Genomic DNA, 16,449 nt, shown 5'->3' with positions numbered 1-16,449 from the left:
GCTGGACAATATCCCTCCTTAAGCAGTTGCCTCATTTGTGGTGGGATCTTTCCGTTCATTCACAACACTTTTGAGTTTGTTTATACTAGTACAGTGGATATACAGCAAGTGAAACTACATTGAGAGGTAGTGAAAACATTATTTATTTTCTCTTTGCTGGGGTTTCTCTTATTCTTTCAGTCAAAGCCACCCTTCTCTTTGGCATATCCTGCTTCCCTGTCGATGAGCAGTGAAGTCCACTACCCCTTCCCAAAATATGCTTCCAACCATCTTTCCTCCTTGTTGCTAGATAGCATTAAAAATGTTCGGCACCCCTTAAAGGGCAACAAGTGCTTAATAAACCACTCTTCATGGGGTGGCATGCTCCAAGAGATTAAGATTTACTCCAATAACGTTTACTCATATTGTACCACAGCACCAGGCCTGCAAGATTTTGAAAACGATCATGCATTGCGGTTAATCAGAAGGGGCTGAAGAACGCCCTGCTCAAATTCAGCCTACCCTCAGGGACAATGGATAGCTGATAGGATTCGGCTGGCAAGAAAGCATTTACAAGCTTTGCCAGTTGCATCTGAGAGGGTAATGAGTATTTTTGTAGGACTCTGAAATAACTGAGCAGCTGCTTGGCTAGTTCAAAGGGTGGGATAGGAGCTGATGAGATCTTTGAAGCAGATTGAGGATGGTAGGTTCCCTCCTCCGAAAGATATTGGATGATTTCGGTCAACTGAGATTTGAGGGATTGAAGCACCTGAAAAAACTGAACTGTAGCCATATACACAATGTGGCTACGAGAGCAGGTTAGGGGTAGGGATCTTGTGGCAAGTATCTCACCTCCCAGCTTCCTGAAGCTTGCCCACCTCTACAAGGCTCAATTCACTTGCCTGGATGAGTGAAGCTTCAACAACATTCAAGAACCTCGACACCATACAGGACATAGCAACCCACTTGATAGGCACCCCATCCACTCCACTGCCCACACACAGTAGCAGCAGTTTGTACCATCTATAGGATACACTGCAGCAACTCACCAAGCCACCTTAGGCAGTACCTTCCAAACCCATGACCTCTATCAGTTTGAAGGAGAGGAGCAGCAATGTAGGAACACCACCATTTGGGAAGTTGCCCTCCAAGCCACACACCGTCCTCACTTAGAAATGTACTGCCATTCCTTCAGCATCGCTGGGTCAAAATCCTGGAACTCTCTAATAGCATTCTGGCTATACACACACATCAAGGGCTACAGCGGTTCAAAAAGGCAGCTCCCCGCCACCTTCCCAAGGGCACTTAGGGATGGGCAATTAAATGCTGGCTCAGCCTGCAAAGCCAACATCCGGTGAATGAATAATAAAATAAAAACATCCAGATGAAGGGTTGTGACCTCAACTGTCCACTTCCCTCCACAAGATGCCTGGACTACTGAGTTCCCCCAGCATATTGTTTTTGCTCCAGATTCCAGCATCTGGATTCTTGTGTCTTCAGTAACAAAAAAAGCATGGCAACTTGGTTTGTGTTGCTTATCCAAAGGAGCTAATTTTTAAAACATAATAAAACCCATAGACAATGGGAAATACTCTGGAACCATCAATTTTCCTTAGGATCCTGGTCTCCTTATCATGTCTGATGATTTGGATTTAGACAGGAATGAATGGAACAAGAATCATGTAAAAAGTAATCACTAATCCTCACATGCTCAATTTTTCCTCATCAAATAAATTATTTTGGCAATTCTTTTTATTATAATATAAACATTTATTCGCTAAAAGCACTACAAAAAGACAACCAGTGTCAATACACTACATCTAATACAGAAAAGAAGAAATGAAGCAACGACATACCACAGTAGAGAATGCAAACTAATACTAACAAAACACACGCAACACTACACCCGCTAACGCAACACGCAACACTTCAAATAAGAATCGCATTTGTACCGTCTACGACACACGCGATCCCCCGAGGGGCCCACCGAGCACGGAACTCAGCTAGGGTGCCCGTGGAAACCACGTGCTCCCTCTCTAAACACACCCGCGTGCGCACATAAGCACGGAAGACGGGCAGGCAGGCAGACCGGCCGGTACCCTCGGCCGCCCACTGCCGCGTCCCGTGAATGGCCAGCTTGGCCAGGCCCAGCAGAAGACCCACCAGGAGATCCTCCGCGTGCTCTGCCCTGCGCCACACCGGGTGCCCGTAGACCAACAGCGTCGGGCTGAAGTGCAGCCAGAACTTGAGCAGCAGCCCCTTCAGATACGCAACGAGGGGCTGCAACCTCTAGCACTCCACGTACACGTGGTACACTGTCTCTTCCTGGCCACAGAAGTGACAAGCGGCCGGGGGTGTCAGTGAACCGGCTCAAAAATCGGTTGCGCGGCACAGCCCGGTGCAACACCCTCCACCCCAGGTCCCCGATGTACAGCGGGAGGACTCCTGCGTAAGAGAGGTCTCCACCTGGGACCACCCTCGCCGCCTGCCAGCAAGACGGACTGCCATGACGTGTCCAGCCGGCAGTTCAGGGATTATTTTGGCAATGTTCATCCTTCCCCTTCCAAAGCTACCAATTCTTATTATTTCTATTTTCAATAGGTTATTGCAACTTTCTCCACCTCACAAGTATTCATTCTCTCAGATGATCACAAATATTGTATGGATGTTCAACTACAGAAAGCAGAATAGCTAATCTGCCCTTGGCTTCGTCCTACAGACTTGTCTTATTGCTTTTCTTCCAACCCCACTCATTACTAAGTGCAGCGTTTCAAACACTGCCCTAGTTAGCATCAGCTACCCAAGTATAGACTAGCAATTGGATCCAAGACGTTCTGATGACTGTAACTTAGTACCACACTGTGGACCACTACTGGAGTTCTAGTATTTGAATGAAGGAATGAAACCCACTAGTGAATGATGCTGGGGCTAATGTTAACTTTTGAGGGCAAGTTACACATACTAGATGTATACATTGTACTGCAGAAGAGTGAAATTTGAGGTAGTCTCCTAAAGATAATGATTGAAGGATCTGATAGAGGGAAAGGAGATGTTTCCTCTGGTGGTCGAGTCCAGAAAGATAGGAATAATCTTAAAATTAGAACGAGGCCATTCAGGGATGATGACCTGAAGTACTTCCTCACATGGATGTTAGTGGAAACCTGAAATTCATTCCTCTATGGTTGGAAGTTAATTGCTAATTTCAGTGCTGAGATTTGTTTACAAAGCATACTAATGAATATAGATTCAAACCAGGTAGATGACTTTTTTAACGGAGACACAAGAGACTGCAGCTGCTGGAACCTGGAGCAACAAACAATCTGCTGGAGGAACTCAGCGGGTCGAGCAGCATCTGTGGGGGCAAAGAAATGTCGATGTTTCAGTTTGGGACCTTGTATCAGGACTAAGAGTGGAGAGGAGAGATAGCCAGCATATAGAAGTGAGAGGCTGGTAGGCAGTAGTTGAAACCAGATGAGGTGGGGGAATAAGCAGATGGAGCTAGGTGGGTGGGGAGGGGAAGGGTCGACTGCTGAGACGTTGGGGGGGGGGGGAAGGTGGTAGTTTTAAAACTCTTAATATTCTTACACTGGAAACTATGATTGTGCAAATGTTGACCAACACAAGGAGTGAGTAAAATCCTATACCATGCAATAGCAAATGGACAGAAGTCTATAAGATTATGAGAGACATTGATAAGGTAAACTGTTAGGATCTTTTTCCCAGAGTAGAAATATCAAGTACTAGAGGACAAACATTTAAGGTAAGATGGGGAAAGTTCAAAGGAAATGCGTGGGGCAGGGTTTTTATTTTACACAGAGTGGTACGTGCCTGGAATGGGCTTCCGGGGGAAGTGGGGGAAGCAGGTACAATAGTGGTGTTTAAGGGGCTGTTAGATAAACACATGAATATGCAGGGAATGGAGGGATATGCATCATGTACAGGCAGAAGAGGATTTCAATTCGGCACCGTGTTCAGTGCAGACATTGTGGGCCGAAGGGCCTGTTCCTGTTATATGTGCCAGTCAAGTGAGGGAATGGGGACCAGTCTGTGCCATGATGGCAGGAGCTGCTGCCTTCAGGAGAGGAGGGAATGGAAGCTGGGGGCCAGAGCTTGTGGAACTGAATGCTGCTTCAGTGATGCCAGGCAGCAAGCCATTAATTACAGCACAGTGCCAATGAAATACTGGAAATGATCCTGAGTCCAGGCGTTCATCCAGACCAACTCAATTTGCCCACCAAACAAAAACATTCTCAAGTCCAAATTACACGGGCTCGTAAACAGAGTGTTGCTGTGCTCGTACATGAGATGTCAAAATCTGGCTCCTGTACAATTCCCTTGCTGACCAACTTAGACACAGATCATCGTCTCTGGTGTTTTTAACTTCTGGCTGCCAAACCACAGCTGGGGCTACCTGCTTAATGCTGCCTAAAGGAGGTGAAAGAAAACTGATGGCATTTTTTTTAATGTGGGATTTGGCTTTCGAGCAAACCGCTGCGGCTTCCCAAGGCTGCGCCGATAAATGAGCCAGGTGGTTTTTTCTTTCTTTTTGTCATCCAGAATATGAATGAACTACTGTACATGGAGTTCCAATACAGTTCACAGATCACAGAGTGACATATGATTTACAACACAGAAACAGGCTCATCAGTCCAACTGGTTTATAGGAGAATTTCAGTTCCACTAAACCCCATGCAACCCCTTTTAATCGAACCCCATCAGCACCTTACATTACTTTCCCTTCACATATTCATTCACTTTTCTCTTAACTGCGTCCACAGCATTGACACGATATACTCCCAATGGTGGCAAGTTCTCCTTTCTGACTATTTTTGGAGTAAAGAACCTTCTCCCTAATTCCCAAGCAGACTTGTCAGCAACCGCCTTACATTTTTGGTCTCGCTCATAGTGAAGACGCTTTCTCCATGTCTACCTTTTGGAACCCCTTTGGAGTTTTAACATCCTTAAAGAATTTTAATCAAATAATCAAAACATTATTTTGAAAATAATGCCCCAGGGACTTGAACAAACGAAATTCTATCTTTCCAAGGAGTAGAGTCTACAAAATGGTTTTTGGGCTCCTCTTCCTGGTGATTTATTGCAAAGGTTCAACAGCAGGTGTTTTTTTGTGCAGAAGTGGCAGAGGTCTGGTTGCTAAAACACTTAGGGCTGTTCTCAGTAACGCATCACAGTGATAATGGCTTCATATTCTAGCACAAAACGTTCATTTGTGCAAAGGGAACGAGCGCTACGCACTTCACCGAGGGGAGGGACAAGAAGCGGGCTAGCAGAACGTCACCTGTTGCACAATGAAAACTGCCACAAATAGTTTTATCTGCCTCGTCAGCCATTGAACAGCTTACAAAAAAGAGCCAGGATCTGCAGTTGCTGTGGACAATACTCCCACACATCCATACTCTGCTTTCCTGAGATTCTACACACAGAGGAGGTGGGGGTTGGGGTTGGGGGTGATAGCCTGACAGGCTATATATAGGCCAGGCAGCAAGAGCCAAACAAAGAGAATGCTGTCTGGCTCAAGAGGCATCAAGAAAGTGATCTTTTCATTGAGATGCAAGGCGAGCCCGAACTGCCAATTGCACACTAAATCAAATCAACTACCAGCCGAACAGACCAGCTGCCAGGGCTGCAAATGGGACACCGGCTTTGCTTTTAAGCTGCAAAAGCAGTTTTCTTTCCCTCTTGCTTTTCAGGCATTGGCTTCAATTTTAACCAGCTCCCTGCGCCACTTGACGGAGAGCAAATGCTGGGGCGAGGGGAGTAAACGTCTGAAATTCAAAATTCTGCCTCCGTCGTGCTGCATTCTTGGCCGTCATAATATCTATGGCAGGGATTTCAAGCACTATGTGAGGCTTCCACTGTAAGCAGACGGGTAAAAAAAAACACAACCCAATGAAGTCATTAGCTGACAGGCAAGAGACCATGGTCAGGATGGCCATCGGAAAATTTGATCAGGGAATTTTTCTCAGAATGAGGGTCACTGATAAAGAACTGGATCTCAGTGCTGTCTAGGTCCCAATCCAATGCTTTTTCTTAGTAAGGCAAAACAGTGTTACTTCACAGCAGTCATGTTGAACAGATCACCTTCAGCATCAGGGCTGTGGAGGCTATCTCATTGGAAGTATTTAAAGTGGAGGGAGATAACTCTTTGTGAAATCGAGTGATCGAGAGTTATGGGGATGTGGCACAAAGAACGAACAAAGGCCTAAGCAGATCAGCCACCATCATATTGAATGGCCAGTGGCCTACTCCTGCTCCTGCGCTCTTGTGGGCATCTTAAAACTGAACACTGTAGAAGGCTTTGCTTGATGTGTGCACCATCAAGGTCAGGCGTTCTTTATCCTGCAATGTGTTCCAAGGGTCAGATGCTTCAATATGACTTTGAGGAATGCCGGAAGGATGTCTGAAGATGTTCCAGGCCTTTAAGGGCTATGGGACAGAGACAGAGCTATCACTCCTCACTGCAGAGCCAATGTATTGCAAAGAGGAGGAACTAAGGTTGGCAGTGTAAATGTTCAATCTGCATGTGCCTATCACGGATGCCCTGAGGTCCAAAGACAAAGCGAAGGTATCGACATTATGGATGTGTACGAATCTGAACAGGCAAGAGAGGCGAAAGGCAAGACTGAGAGCAGAAACTGAAACATTACCCATCTGTCATTAAGCTTCTCCATCAACATGAGCTATGGGTAAGTGACTGGTCAGTGTGCCCGTTCTGGGGCAAATCCAGGCATTATGCATCTTCCTGTACAGTGGGGAACTCGAGAAATTTGCTGGAAGGAGGACCATCAGACACTGAACTATCAAGGGTGTGTGGGGAGACTAGTAACCTGGCCAAACTACAAGTGTAGTGAGGCTCAGACAGCAACACATCAGATGAAGGAAAAGAGAGCAGGAACCAAAAGAGACCAGACCAGGCACTTCCCCACACTACTCCCACTAATGCCATTGCACATGACAGTCAGGAGGATGAACACTAGGATAGGATGTGGTAACATTGGAGAGAGTGCAGAAGAGGTTCACCAGGGTGTTGTTTGGAATGGAGGGTTGTCGTTATAAGGAGAGATTGGATAGGCTGGGTTTTTTTCTCACTGGAACATAGGAAGCTGAGAGTGACGTAGATGAAGGACATGGAACAGAGAGATGTTCAGAGGGCAGGACAGCCTCGAATTAGAGGGCACAGGTTTAAGGTGAGAGAGAAATTCAATGGCGATCTGAGGGGTAACATTTTCCACACAAGAGGGTGGTGGTTACCTGGAACAAGCTGCCAGAAAAGGTGGGAGAGGCAGATAGAATTTCATAGAATCATAGAATCATAGAACAGTACAGCACAATACAGGTTCTTCAGCCCACAATGTTGTGCCGACCTTTAAACCTCGCCTAAGACTATCTAACCCCTCCCTCCCACATATCCCTCTATTTTAAATTCCTCCATATGCTTATCTAGCAATCTCTTGAATCTGACCAATGTACCTGCCTCCACCACCACCCCAGGCAGCACATTCCATGCCCCAACCACTCTTTGGGTAAAAAACCTTACTCTGATATCTCCCTTGAACTTCCCACCCATTACTTTAAAGCCATGCCCTCTTGTATTGAGCATTGCTGTCCTGCAAAGAGGCGCTGGCTGTCTACTCTATCTATTCCTCTTAATATTTTGTACACCTCTACACCTCTTTCAACATTTAAAAGGCACTTGGGCCGATACTTAGACAGGAAAGGTATGGAGGGATACATGCCTAATGCAGGCAAATGAGATTAGCATGGATAGGCATCACAGTCATATGGATAAGGTGGGCTGAAAGAGCCCATTTGTGTAGTAAGCTGTTCCATGATACAGTCAGCAATGTGTACATTTAGAACAATATTACCTAGAATTCTGCATTTTGTTTCTTAACATGAACCGCATTAGCGTGTGGTTTTACTTCAAACAAATGTATATGATACTCCAATAAAAAGTCATCTGTGCCACTACACGATACTGGCATCAAGCCAGGAGAGAGCCCAGCATGGCTCTGCTGCATGTGTTTACCTACCGAGCTCTTAGTGCTGAGAACCAAACTGCAGGAACATCTATTGCCTTTGGAAGGACGGCAGTACTGATTAACCAGAATGAGCCCAGGGCTAGAAGGCTTAAATTACAAGTTCAGTTTGCACAGAATAGGTTTGTATTCCCTTTAAGAAAGAAGATTAAAGGTTGATATAATTGAGGTGTTTAAGATGATTAAAGGATTAAATAGGATAGACAGAGAGAAACCATTTCTTCTGATGAGAAGAGCCAAGAACAAGGGGCACAACATTAATGTTAGAGCTCTGCAACTCAGGGAACAGTCTTCACAGAAAGGCCAGCATCACAGCAAGTTCCCTCTGCAAAAAGACCGCCGAGGCCTATTTCAAACAAAGTACTACACCTTTGCTCAGCAAGGGCACTGAGAGTAGAGCAAAAGCAGGGATACAGAGTTTACTGAACAGCTACATAATAAGTGAGTAGTTTGAACAGTCTAAAAGGGGCTGGACGGCCTCTTGTTCTTATGCAATATCAAAGGAAGAAAAATAAATTCCATCCTTTTAATCGGATACATTTCAAACAGCTCAATGATGCCCTCAAACTGAGTCTCCCTACGAGTACACACAGGATGGTAGCAAAGCAATGGCAAAATGTTGTGAAAATGATCCGTGGGCAAGCAGGAAGTCAGGACATTGGAATTTAAATTATTTTAGGAAATTAAGTTCTGATGACAAAAAATGAAATCATTCTGAAATGTAACATTTTTATTGCTGTTCTGATACATGTTTCAGTTTTTGTGGTGTGACTTTTTCTCTGCTGAAATATTCTGCTGGGATGCTTCACTATTTCCACAGGGCCAGAATGTTTCAGGCATGGAATCATAGGTAGTAGAAACAGAAGTAGACCATTCAACCCCTTGTGCTTGCTCTGCCTCTAATAGGATTACATTTTACCTTCATACCACTTTCCTGCCCTCAGCCCATATCTCTCAATATCTAAAAATCTATCCGTTTTTTGAATATTGAATGGTGAAACTTCCACAGCCTTGGATAAAGGTTCACTGTCATCTGTGTGAAGAAATTTCTTCTTGCCCTGAATGGGCGACCTCTTATTTTGAGACAGTGACTCAAGTCTGAGGTACTTCAGCCAGGGAAAAATCAATATTCTACCATGACAAGCCTCTTCAGAACTTTGGATGTTTCAATGAGATCACCTCTTTAAATACTGGAGAACATAGGCCAAGTCTCCTTGCTCTCTTTTCAAAGGACAAACTCTCATCAGCCCAAGAATTAATTTAGTGAATCTTCACTGTACTCCCTCTATCACATATAATTTTCCTTCAGCCGGGGGAACCAAACCTGTACATAATATTCCAAATATAGTCTCACCAGGGCCCTGTATAGTTGCATTTTGACATCTTTACTCTTCAATTCAAATCTTCCTGCAGTAAAGGACAACATACTGTTTGCTTTCTAATTGCATGTTTTCTAATTTCTAATTTGCATTGTAATAACCTATACTGCATATCAACTTCCAGTGATTAGTTTACAAGGACACCAACACGTAAAAAAACACTCTACAGTTCTACCTTTTTCACCAAAACTGCTGAACTCAAATTTTTTTCCACATCATATTCTATCTACCACATTCTATCTACCTACTCACTTAACCTGTCCCTGTGTCCTGAATCCGCTTCACAATGTACAAGACGCCCAGTTTTGTATCATCAATCTTGTATACGTTACACTTGGTTCGGTCATTCAAATTATTGACGTAGATTGTGAACAGATGGGGTCCCAGCACCAATTCTTGTCCAACCCCTTTTGTCACAGCCTCTTTATTTTGTCTGTTAGCCAATATGCAACGCACCCCTTTATATTAGCTACAATCCCATATGCTCTAATTTTGTTTAATAACTTCTTTCATGGCACTTTATTAAATACCTTCTGAAGATCCAAGTATGCTAATTCCAAAGGCCTACTTAACTAATGTGATATTGGCAACCTCAAAAAACGTGTAATACATTTTTTAAACATAATTTCCCTTTCATTAATCCATGTTGACTCTAATGGCCTATTATTTTCTAAAAGTCCTGTTATCATTTCTGCACAATGAATTCTAGAATTTTGCCTTATGTCAAGCTAACTGGTTCATAGTTCCAGGATTACTTTGGTTTCCTATAGGAATACTTCACAAATCCACGGAATTTTGAAAGATGCAACCAATTCATCCAGTATCTCCATTGCTACCTCTTTCAAAACCTTGGGTGCAGGTCATTGTGTCCTGGATTAATCACTTTCCAGGCCCATTAATTCGTCCAATACGTCTTCACTGATACTAATTTCTTTCAGTTCCTCACTAACCTGTTGTTCTCCACTACTTCCAGGAGGGTGGTCCTCTGTCTTCTTCCATGAAGACTTTGCTGCCAGTCCCTTATTCAATGTCTTAGTCCTCCTCTGCTGAATTCTGACATGTTCTTAATTCTCAAGTTTTCTGTTCTTTCTGGCACTATTATATGCCTTTTGTTTTGATATATTTTTAACTACTCTTGCTCACCACAGTTGGACCATATTTCCTGCTGGGTTTTTGTACCTTAAGGAGATACACGTTCCCCCTGCCCAGCTTATGAATGCCTAACTTATGTACAGCTCATACATATGAATGAGTTTTTGGGAGACTGGAAGAATGAGTCACAAACAGTTCACGGGAATGGAACCCTGACATAACACGGGGAGGACCTGTAGGTATTACTTGTAAACTATGAACAAATTCTTTGAAAGTTGGCTTTTGCTTGCTTACTGCCATGCCTTTTGATGTAGTCTCCCAAGATGACACAGCCAATTCACACCTCATAGCTTTGTACAGTGATTTGCTTAGATTTAATACCCTGGTTTCAGATTGAACTAAATCATTTTCAACCTTCATTTGAACTTCTTTCATATTATGATCATTGTTTCCCAAAGGGCCCTTAACTACAGCAGGTCATCGATTAATCTCTGACAAACTGTTCCCTCAATGGTTTCTCAACACACTGATCTAGAAAATTTGGTTTGCCCAGTCTATATCTAGATTAAAATCCACCGTGATTGTTGTACTACCATTGTCACATGCAGCTCCAATTTCTAAATATATACAATGTCTTGCATCATCATTCAAACTTGGATGCCTATATGTAATTTGCACCAATGTTTTCTGCTCTTTGTTGCTTCTTAGCCCCACCTGAGATTCTACTTCTTAATTTTCTGAGTTAAGATCCTTCCCCTTACTGCCATTATCCGGGTTTTTATTACCATGGTTACTCTGCCTGTCAAGTGACCCTAGTGAAGGTAGTTGGCAGGACAATCAGGTGGGGAGATGGGGTAAGGGAGTTGATGTAAGAGGGAATTTGGAATTCGCAGAGGATTTGGCATTGATAGATGCTTAATGATCAACATGGTCACAGTGGAGTGAAGGCCTGTTTCGTGCTATGACGACCTGATACATTAGCCTAGCAGGAGAGAAGCCCGACTTCTCTGAAGCTCAGAAAGCTAGTGAAACATTTAAACAAATCTTCTTTGCATATTTCTTGAACAAGGAGTACTTTTTAAACATAATGTACTCCCCATCTCTTAAAATAAGAATGATTGACGGGTATGTAGGAACTGAAAGGCCTTGGCCACATTGTCTCCAACTGGTTCTAAAAACAATAGATATAAAATGCTCAAGGAGATCAGAATAGCAAACCTGAATCAGAGATTCAAATCAGCGAGAGTTATAACTGGTATTACGTAGTGAATGCAAACAACTATTCCTGGGTTAGTAAATATGTAGTTGACACTGTAAGCTGCCGTAGAATTTGTACAGGATAATCTATTAGGTTCCTTTTGGGAACAATTACCTGTTACCTCAGCAACAAATTAGAAATAACTGGAACTGGCTGAAAACACACTAATTCGTTGCTTCTGAGGGAAGCATGTAGTGAAATGAACGGCTGTCTGTAAATTGACATCTTAAAACCTCAAATTCTGGTAAGATGGAGTGAGTGAGTTTGGTCTCAAATCGGAGAATGATGTACATTAGATATGGCATGGCGGTAAAACTTTGGTGAAGCCACGATCTTAGCACAATAGCCGTGAATTTGCAGTTGCAATTCTGGCAAAACTGTCAGCCCTTGCTGTTATTACTCTGTAAAACTGACAAGTTATGGTGTCTGCAGACGTGCAGTAAAAAGCAGAAATCTGGAAGTTTCTATCAATGATACCCTGCTCCTCCACAGAGTGCTGATGCAGACTGTGCAGATGTAATCAATACACAAACATTGATTTGACATAACTTTCAACATTTTATATACTATTCCCACCATAAAAATCCACTGAAGACATTAAGCCCTAATGCAGTGAAGATACTTCCCCTGGTGTGGGCAATGAGGAGGAATTTCAATTCCCAGGGATTTATGAATCTTTACCCAAGAGAGCTGTGGATGTCAAGTCATTCAAGTACATTTGAGGCTGAAAAGATAAAATCTTGGACTACAGGGGTTATGGGGCTTGGCAGCAAATTGGCAAAAAGCAGACCAGTTGTGTTCTTATCAGAGTAGATTCAAGGGGCCACATGGCCAAGGCCTGTTTCCCTTTCTTATGTTCTTTTGTGTAATGAGCTGCAAATTGCATTTCAACCATTGTAATTACTGATGAAGAACCTTCTAGTCTGAATCCTAGACAGGAATAGTTATGATTTGACAAATCCAATTATTTTGTTTTGAGGATGTAACTAAAGGGGAATCAGTGCACGTACCTTGTATGGTCTCAAAGGCATTTGATAAAATACCACAAAAACAGGTTGCTATACAACTTACTAGCTTTCAGGTAGTAAGTAACATATAGATTGGCATGGTGAGAGAACTGGGGAAAAGACAGAAAGAATAAACAGGCTGTTTCAGTCTTGGGGCCTTGTTTATTCACAGGTTGTAGTAATGAATTAGAAGAAAATATAGAAGTGAAGTTGGAAAATGAATTGCAAAGGAGGACACAAAGAGGCTGCATTGGGGATGTGAACAGGATAAATCAGTGTGCAGATGGAGATAAGGAATAGCACGGGAAAATATGAGGTTGCTGGCGAGAACATATAAACATAATATTTCAGACTATGAGATTAATGGTATACAGAGGGATCTTGATGTATTGGTTCATGAGACAAAGGAAGTAAACGCAGGAGGAACAAGAAATTGGGAGGCAGAATAATATGCTGATTTTTATTATGGGAGGGGAGGTGGTCTAGTACAAGAATAAAGGTGTCTTTCTACAGTTATACAGAGTATAGACAACATTTAAAAGGACTGATCTTTGAATTAATAGGATGTATTTACCTTGGAGTTGATGTAATGTACATTCCCTAGATTGATTGCTAATATAAGTGGGGCAGGGTGGGGGAGTGGAATTCTAGGAGGGGACAGTGAAGTTTCATGGAGCGCTCACTCATGTAGGAGAATAAATGACAACATTATTGAGGAGATTTTTGAGCTGGATTAACAATAGATAATGAAAGGCTGTTTCCTTAGGCTGGAACTAGGGGATATTGCTTTAAGAAAAGGGATTAGCAATGTTGACTGAGATAAGAAGACATTTCTTTACCAAAGGGCTGTGGGTCTTTAGAATTCTCTATCCTGAAGGGGATGAGAGGTCGCAAAGCCTGTTCTTGCTCCAAGCTTTTACGTTCTTGTGCAGGTTGTTATTTGCTTAGAGTAACATCTGAAAATTGCACTATTTTTAATCTGCCACAAATCTGCATCCTCCTCCACTTGATCTCGAGATCAGCACAGTGGTAAAATCAAGACAGTCCACGTGCTTCTTCATCTAAACCTCGCTTCCTTGAGACTTCAAATATGCAATTCCTTCCTTCTATCTGTTTTACTTCTTTGGAACTGTAAACCACGTCTTACAAACCAAAGGATGTCTCCTCTTAAACATTACTTTCACAACATATTTCTTTCTACCTCAGTGGTATCCTGCTCTTAAGCCTTGTTCCTTCATTTTGCAAATTTACTTCATTGTTCATGATTTTTACATACAATGAAATATAAAGTGACTAAATATCAAGTTACTAGAAAATCTTAACTTGGAAGATCAGAAAACTATAGAAAAACAATATGTAAACCCCATTAATGCAATGGAAATCTTTTAATAAGAACGGTAAGTAACAATGAGGAAGACCATCAGTCAGTTTATCTGGTTAATCTTTTCACCGAAACCCAGGATGTGACCAACTGAGCATCTAGCTGTACATTAAATTATTGGAATTCTTGCCTTCTGGAAAGACCAATTTCAGTGTTATCATTCACGGCAAACTGTAGTTCCTTATCTACAAGTTTGAGAGCACACTGTCTTTTCTTACAGTTGTGATTTAAAATGCACAATGTTTTATCTTTTTATATTTCAGATTGCCTCATTTAAGATTTCTTTATTGGTCACATGTACATCGAAATACACAGTGAAATGCATCTTTTGTGTAGAGTATTCTGGGGGCAGCCCGCAAGTGTCGCCACGCTTCCGGCGCCAACATAGCATGCCCACAACTTCCTAACCCGTACGTCTTTGGAATGTGGGAGGAAACCGGAGCACCCAAAGGAAACCCATGCAGACACGGGGAGAACGTACAAACTCCTTACAGACAGCAGCTGGAATTGAACCCGGGTCGCTGGTGCTGTAAAGCATTATTGCTAACCGCTACACTACAGTGCCTGCCATCAAGTTTTCTTTTCCACCTCTAAAATGTTTCCTTTGCGTAATACTTCTCTTAAGATTTTACCTTTTTATAGAGCAGTAGGTTGCCTAGAAAGGGATAGGGCTTTGGATGTTTGATTCCAATCTTTTTCAACTGAGAGTCTGGAAATACCGAATACCTGTAAGGAGTAGAACAATACTAAAGGAATTACCTCAATAATTGGAAAACAAACAATAGCAAATGCTGAACATCTGAAATAAATACAGAAAATACTGAACAGACCAAATGCAGAAAAAAAATAAAGTCATTGCTGCACTTTAATGATCCTCAGATCATTTTCTATGCTCACTTCAAATTAGCTTAAGGACTTTTTTTTAGCCAAATTTCTCTCCCCTTTTCCACCCCTATCAAAACCAATTCTTGTTGGTCAATAGGACCAGAGATGTCCTGCACCATTTGCACCAATTTCCCCATCCTTTAGATTTGTGATGATGTTCTGACTTTACAGTGAGGATGACATTACATGCGAGTCTTGTTGGAAAAACCTGCACATTCTCAGCAACGCAAAAAGACGTATTTCAATGTGTGTTTCGATGTACGTGTGACTAATAAATAAATAGCTTAATATCTTTTTTTTATTTACAACGTGGTTACAGGCCCTTCCGGCCCAACGAGTCTGCGCCGCCCATTTTAAACCCCATATTCACCTACCCGTACGTCTTTGGAATGTGGGAGGAAACCGGAGCACCCGGAGGAAACCCACGCAGATATACCCACAGAAAGCCAGGACTTCGGTTCAGTCAGTTTAAACAACAGTGTAAACCATTTTGGCCAAATTCTACATCATTTGTAAGCCTGCTGCAGAAAAGTTTGAGACACTGTTGGTGGTGGAATTGAATCAGAGCATTTCCTATATGATGCAGATATGGTTTAATGATCCACAGTTCCAAGGATCTGCAAGATGGGCAGGTTTTGCCATAACATAGTAAAGAGGCAATAGAAGAATCAATGCAAGGTGGAAACAGTTAAAAGGCACAAGGCCACATTTAGAAACCAGTGAACTGGGAAAGCCAGTGTAGTTGGTGACACAGTGCAGAAAACGTCAGCAGCCAACAGAACTGTTGACAAAGCCCAAGGACACTCTGAAGCAAAGCTACAATGAGAAGTTCAAGTTTATTGTTGTCATAGGCATACGTGCATAGGGTATAAATGCCACGAAAATTAGCTTTTCGCAGCAACGCAGTGCATCACAAGCTGAGGACGAACACAAGTTATCATAAATTAACATAAATTATACTTAACTTACATTTGTACAAAATAAATACAACACTAGTGCAAGACTGAGAGAGAGGAAAAGAAATAGTCTGAGGTAACATTAAGGTTTTTCAGGTCAGTTCAAGAACCTGATGGCAGTGGGGAAGAAGCTACTGTTGAACCTTGAGGTGTGGGTCTTCAGGCTCCTGTACCTTCTGCCTGATGGTAGCATCGAGAAGAGGGCATGGCCCGAATGGTGGGGGACCGTGATGATGGATCCCACCTTTCTGAGACATCTCCTCTTGTAGATGTCCTCGATGATGAGGAGAGCCATGATGCAACAGACCGAGTCCACTACTCTCTGTAGGCCCTTGCCTTCCTGTGCACTGGAATTTCCATATCAATCCACTGAAGCCCAATGATAAATGAAAAATTTATGGTATGTGTAGATGTTCCCTGACCACCCTCTTCTTTTGCCTCAAAAATCAGCAAGT

At 42.6% G+C, this 16,449-nt stretch overlaps 1 protein-coding gene across 1 annotated transcript in view; it reads right to left on the bottom strand.

The window, feature by feature from the left end:
• Window positions 1–16,449, bottom strand: part of LOC127578524 (thromboxane-A synthase-like) — a 163,310-nt gene that overhangs the window by 103,276 nt on the left and 43,585 nt on the right. The window contains 1 exon segment of the mRNA XM_052030664.1: window positions 14,786–14,879. Within this exon segment, the coding sequence (XP_051886624.1) occupies window positions 14,786–14,879 (94 nt within the window).

This window comes from Pristis pectinata, chromosome 15 (assembly GCF_009764475.1).
Source record: "Pristis pectinata isolate sPriPec2 chromosome 15, sPriPec2.1.pri, whole genome shotgun sequence".
In the NCBI taxonomy this organism is placed as follows: domain Eukaryota; kingdom Metazoa; phylum Chordata; class Chondrichthyes; order Rhinopristiformes; family Pristidae; genus Pristis; species Pristis pectinata.
Note: the sequence above shows the minus strand (reverse complement) of the source record. Positions and strands in the feature narration are given on the sequence as shown.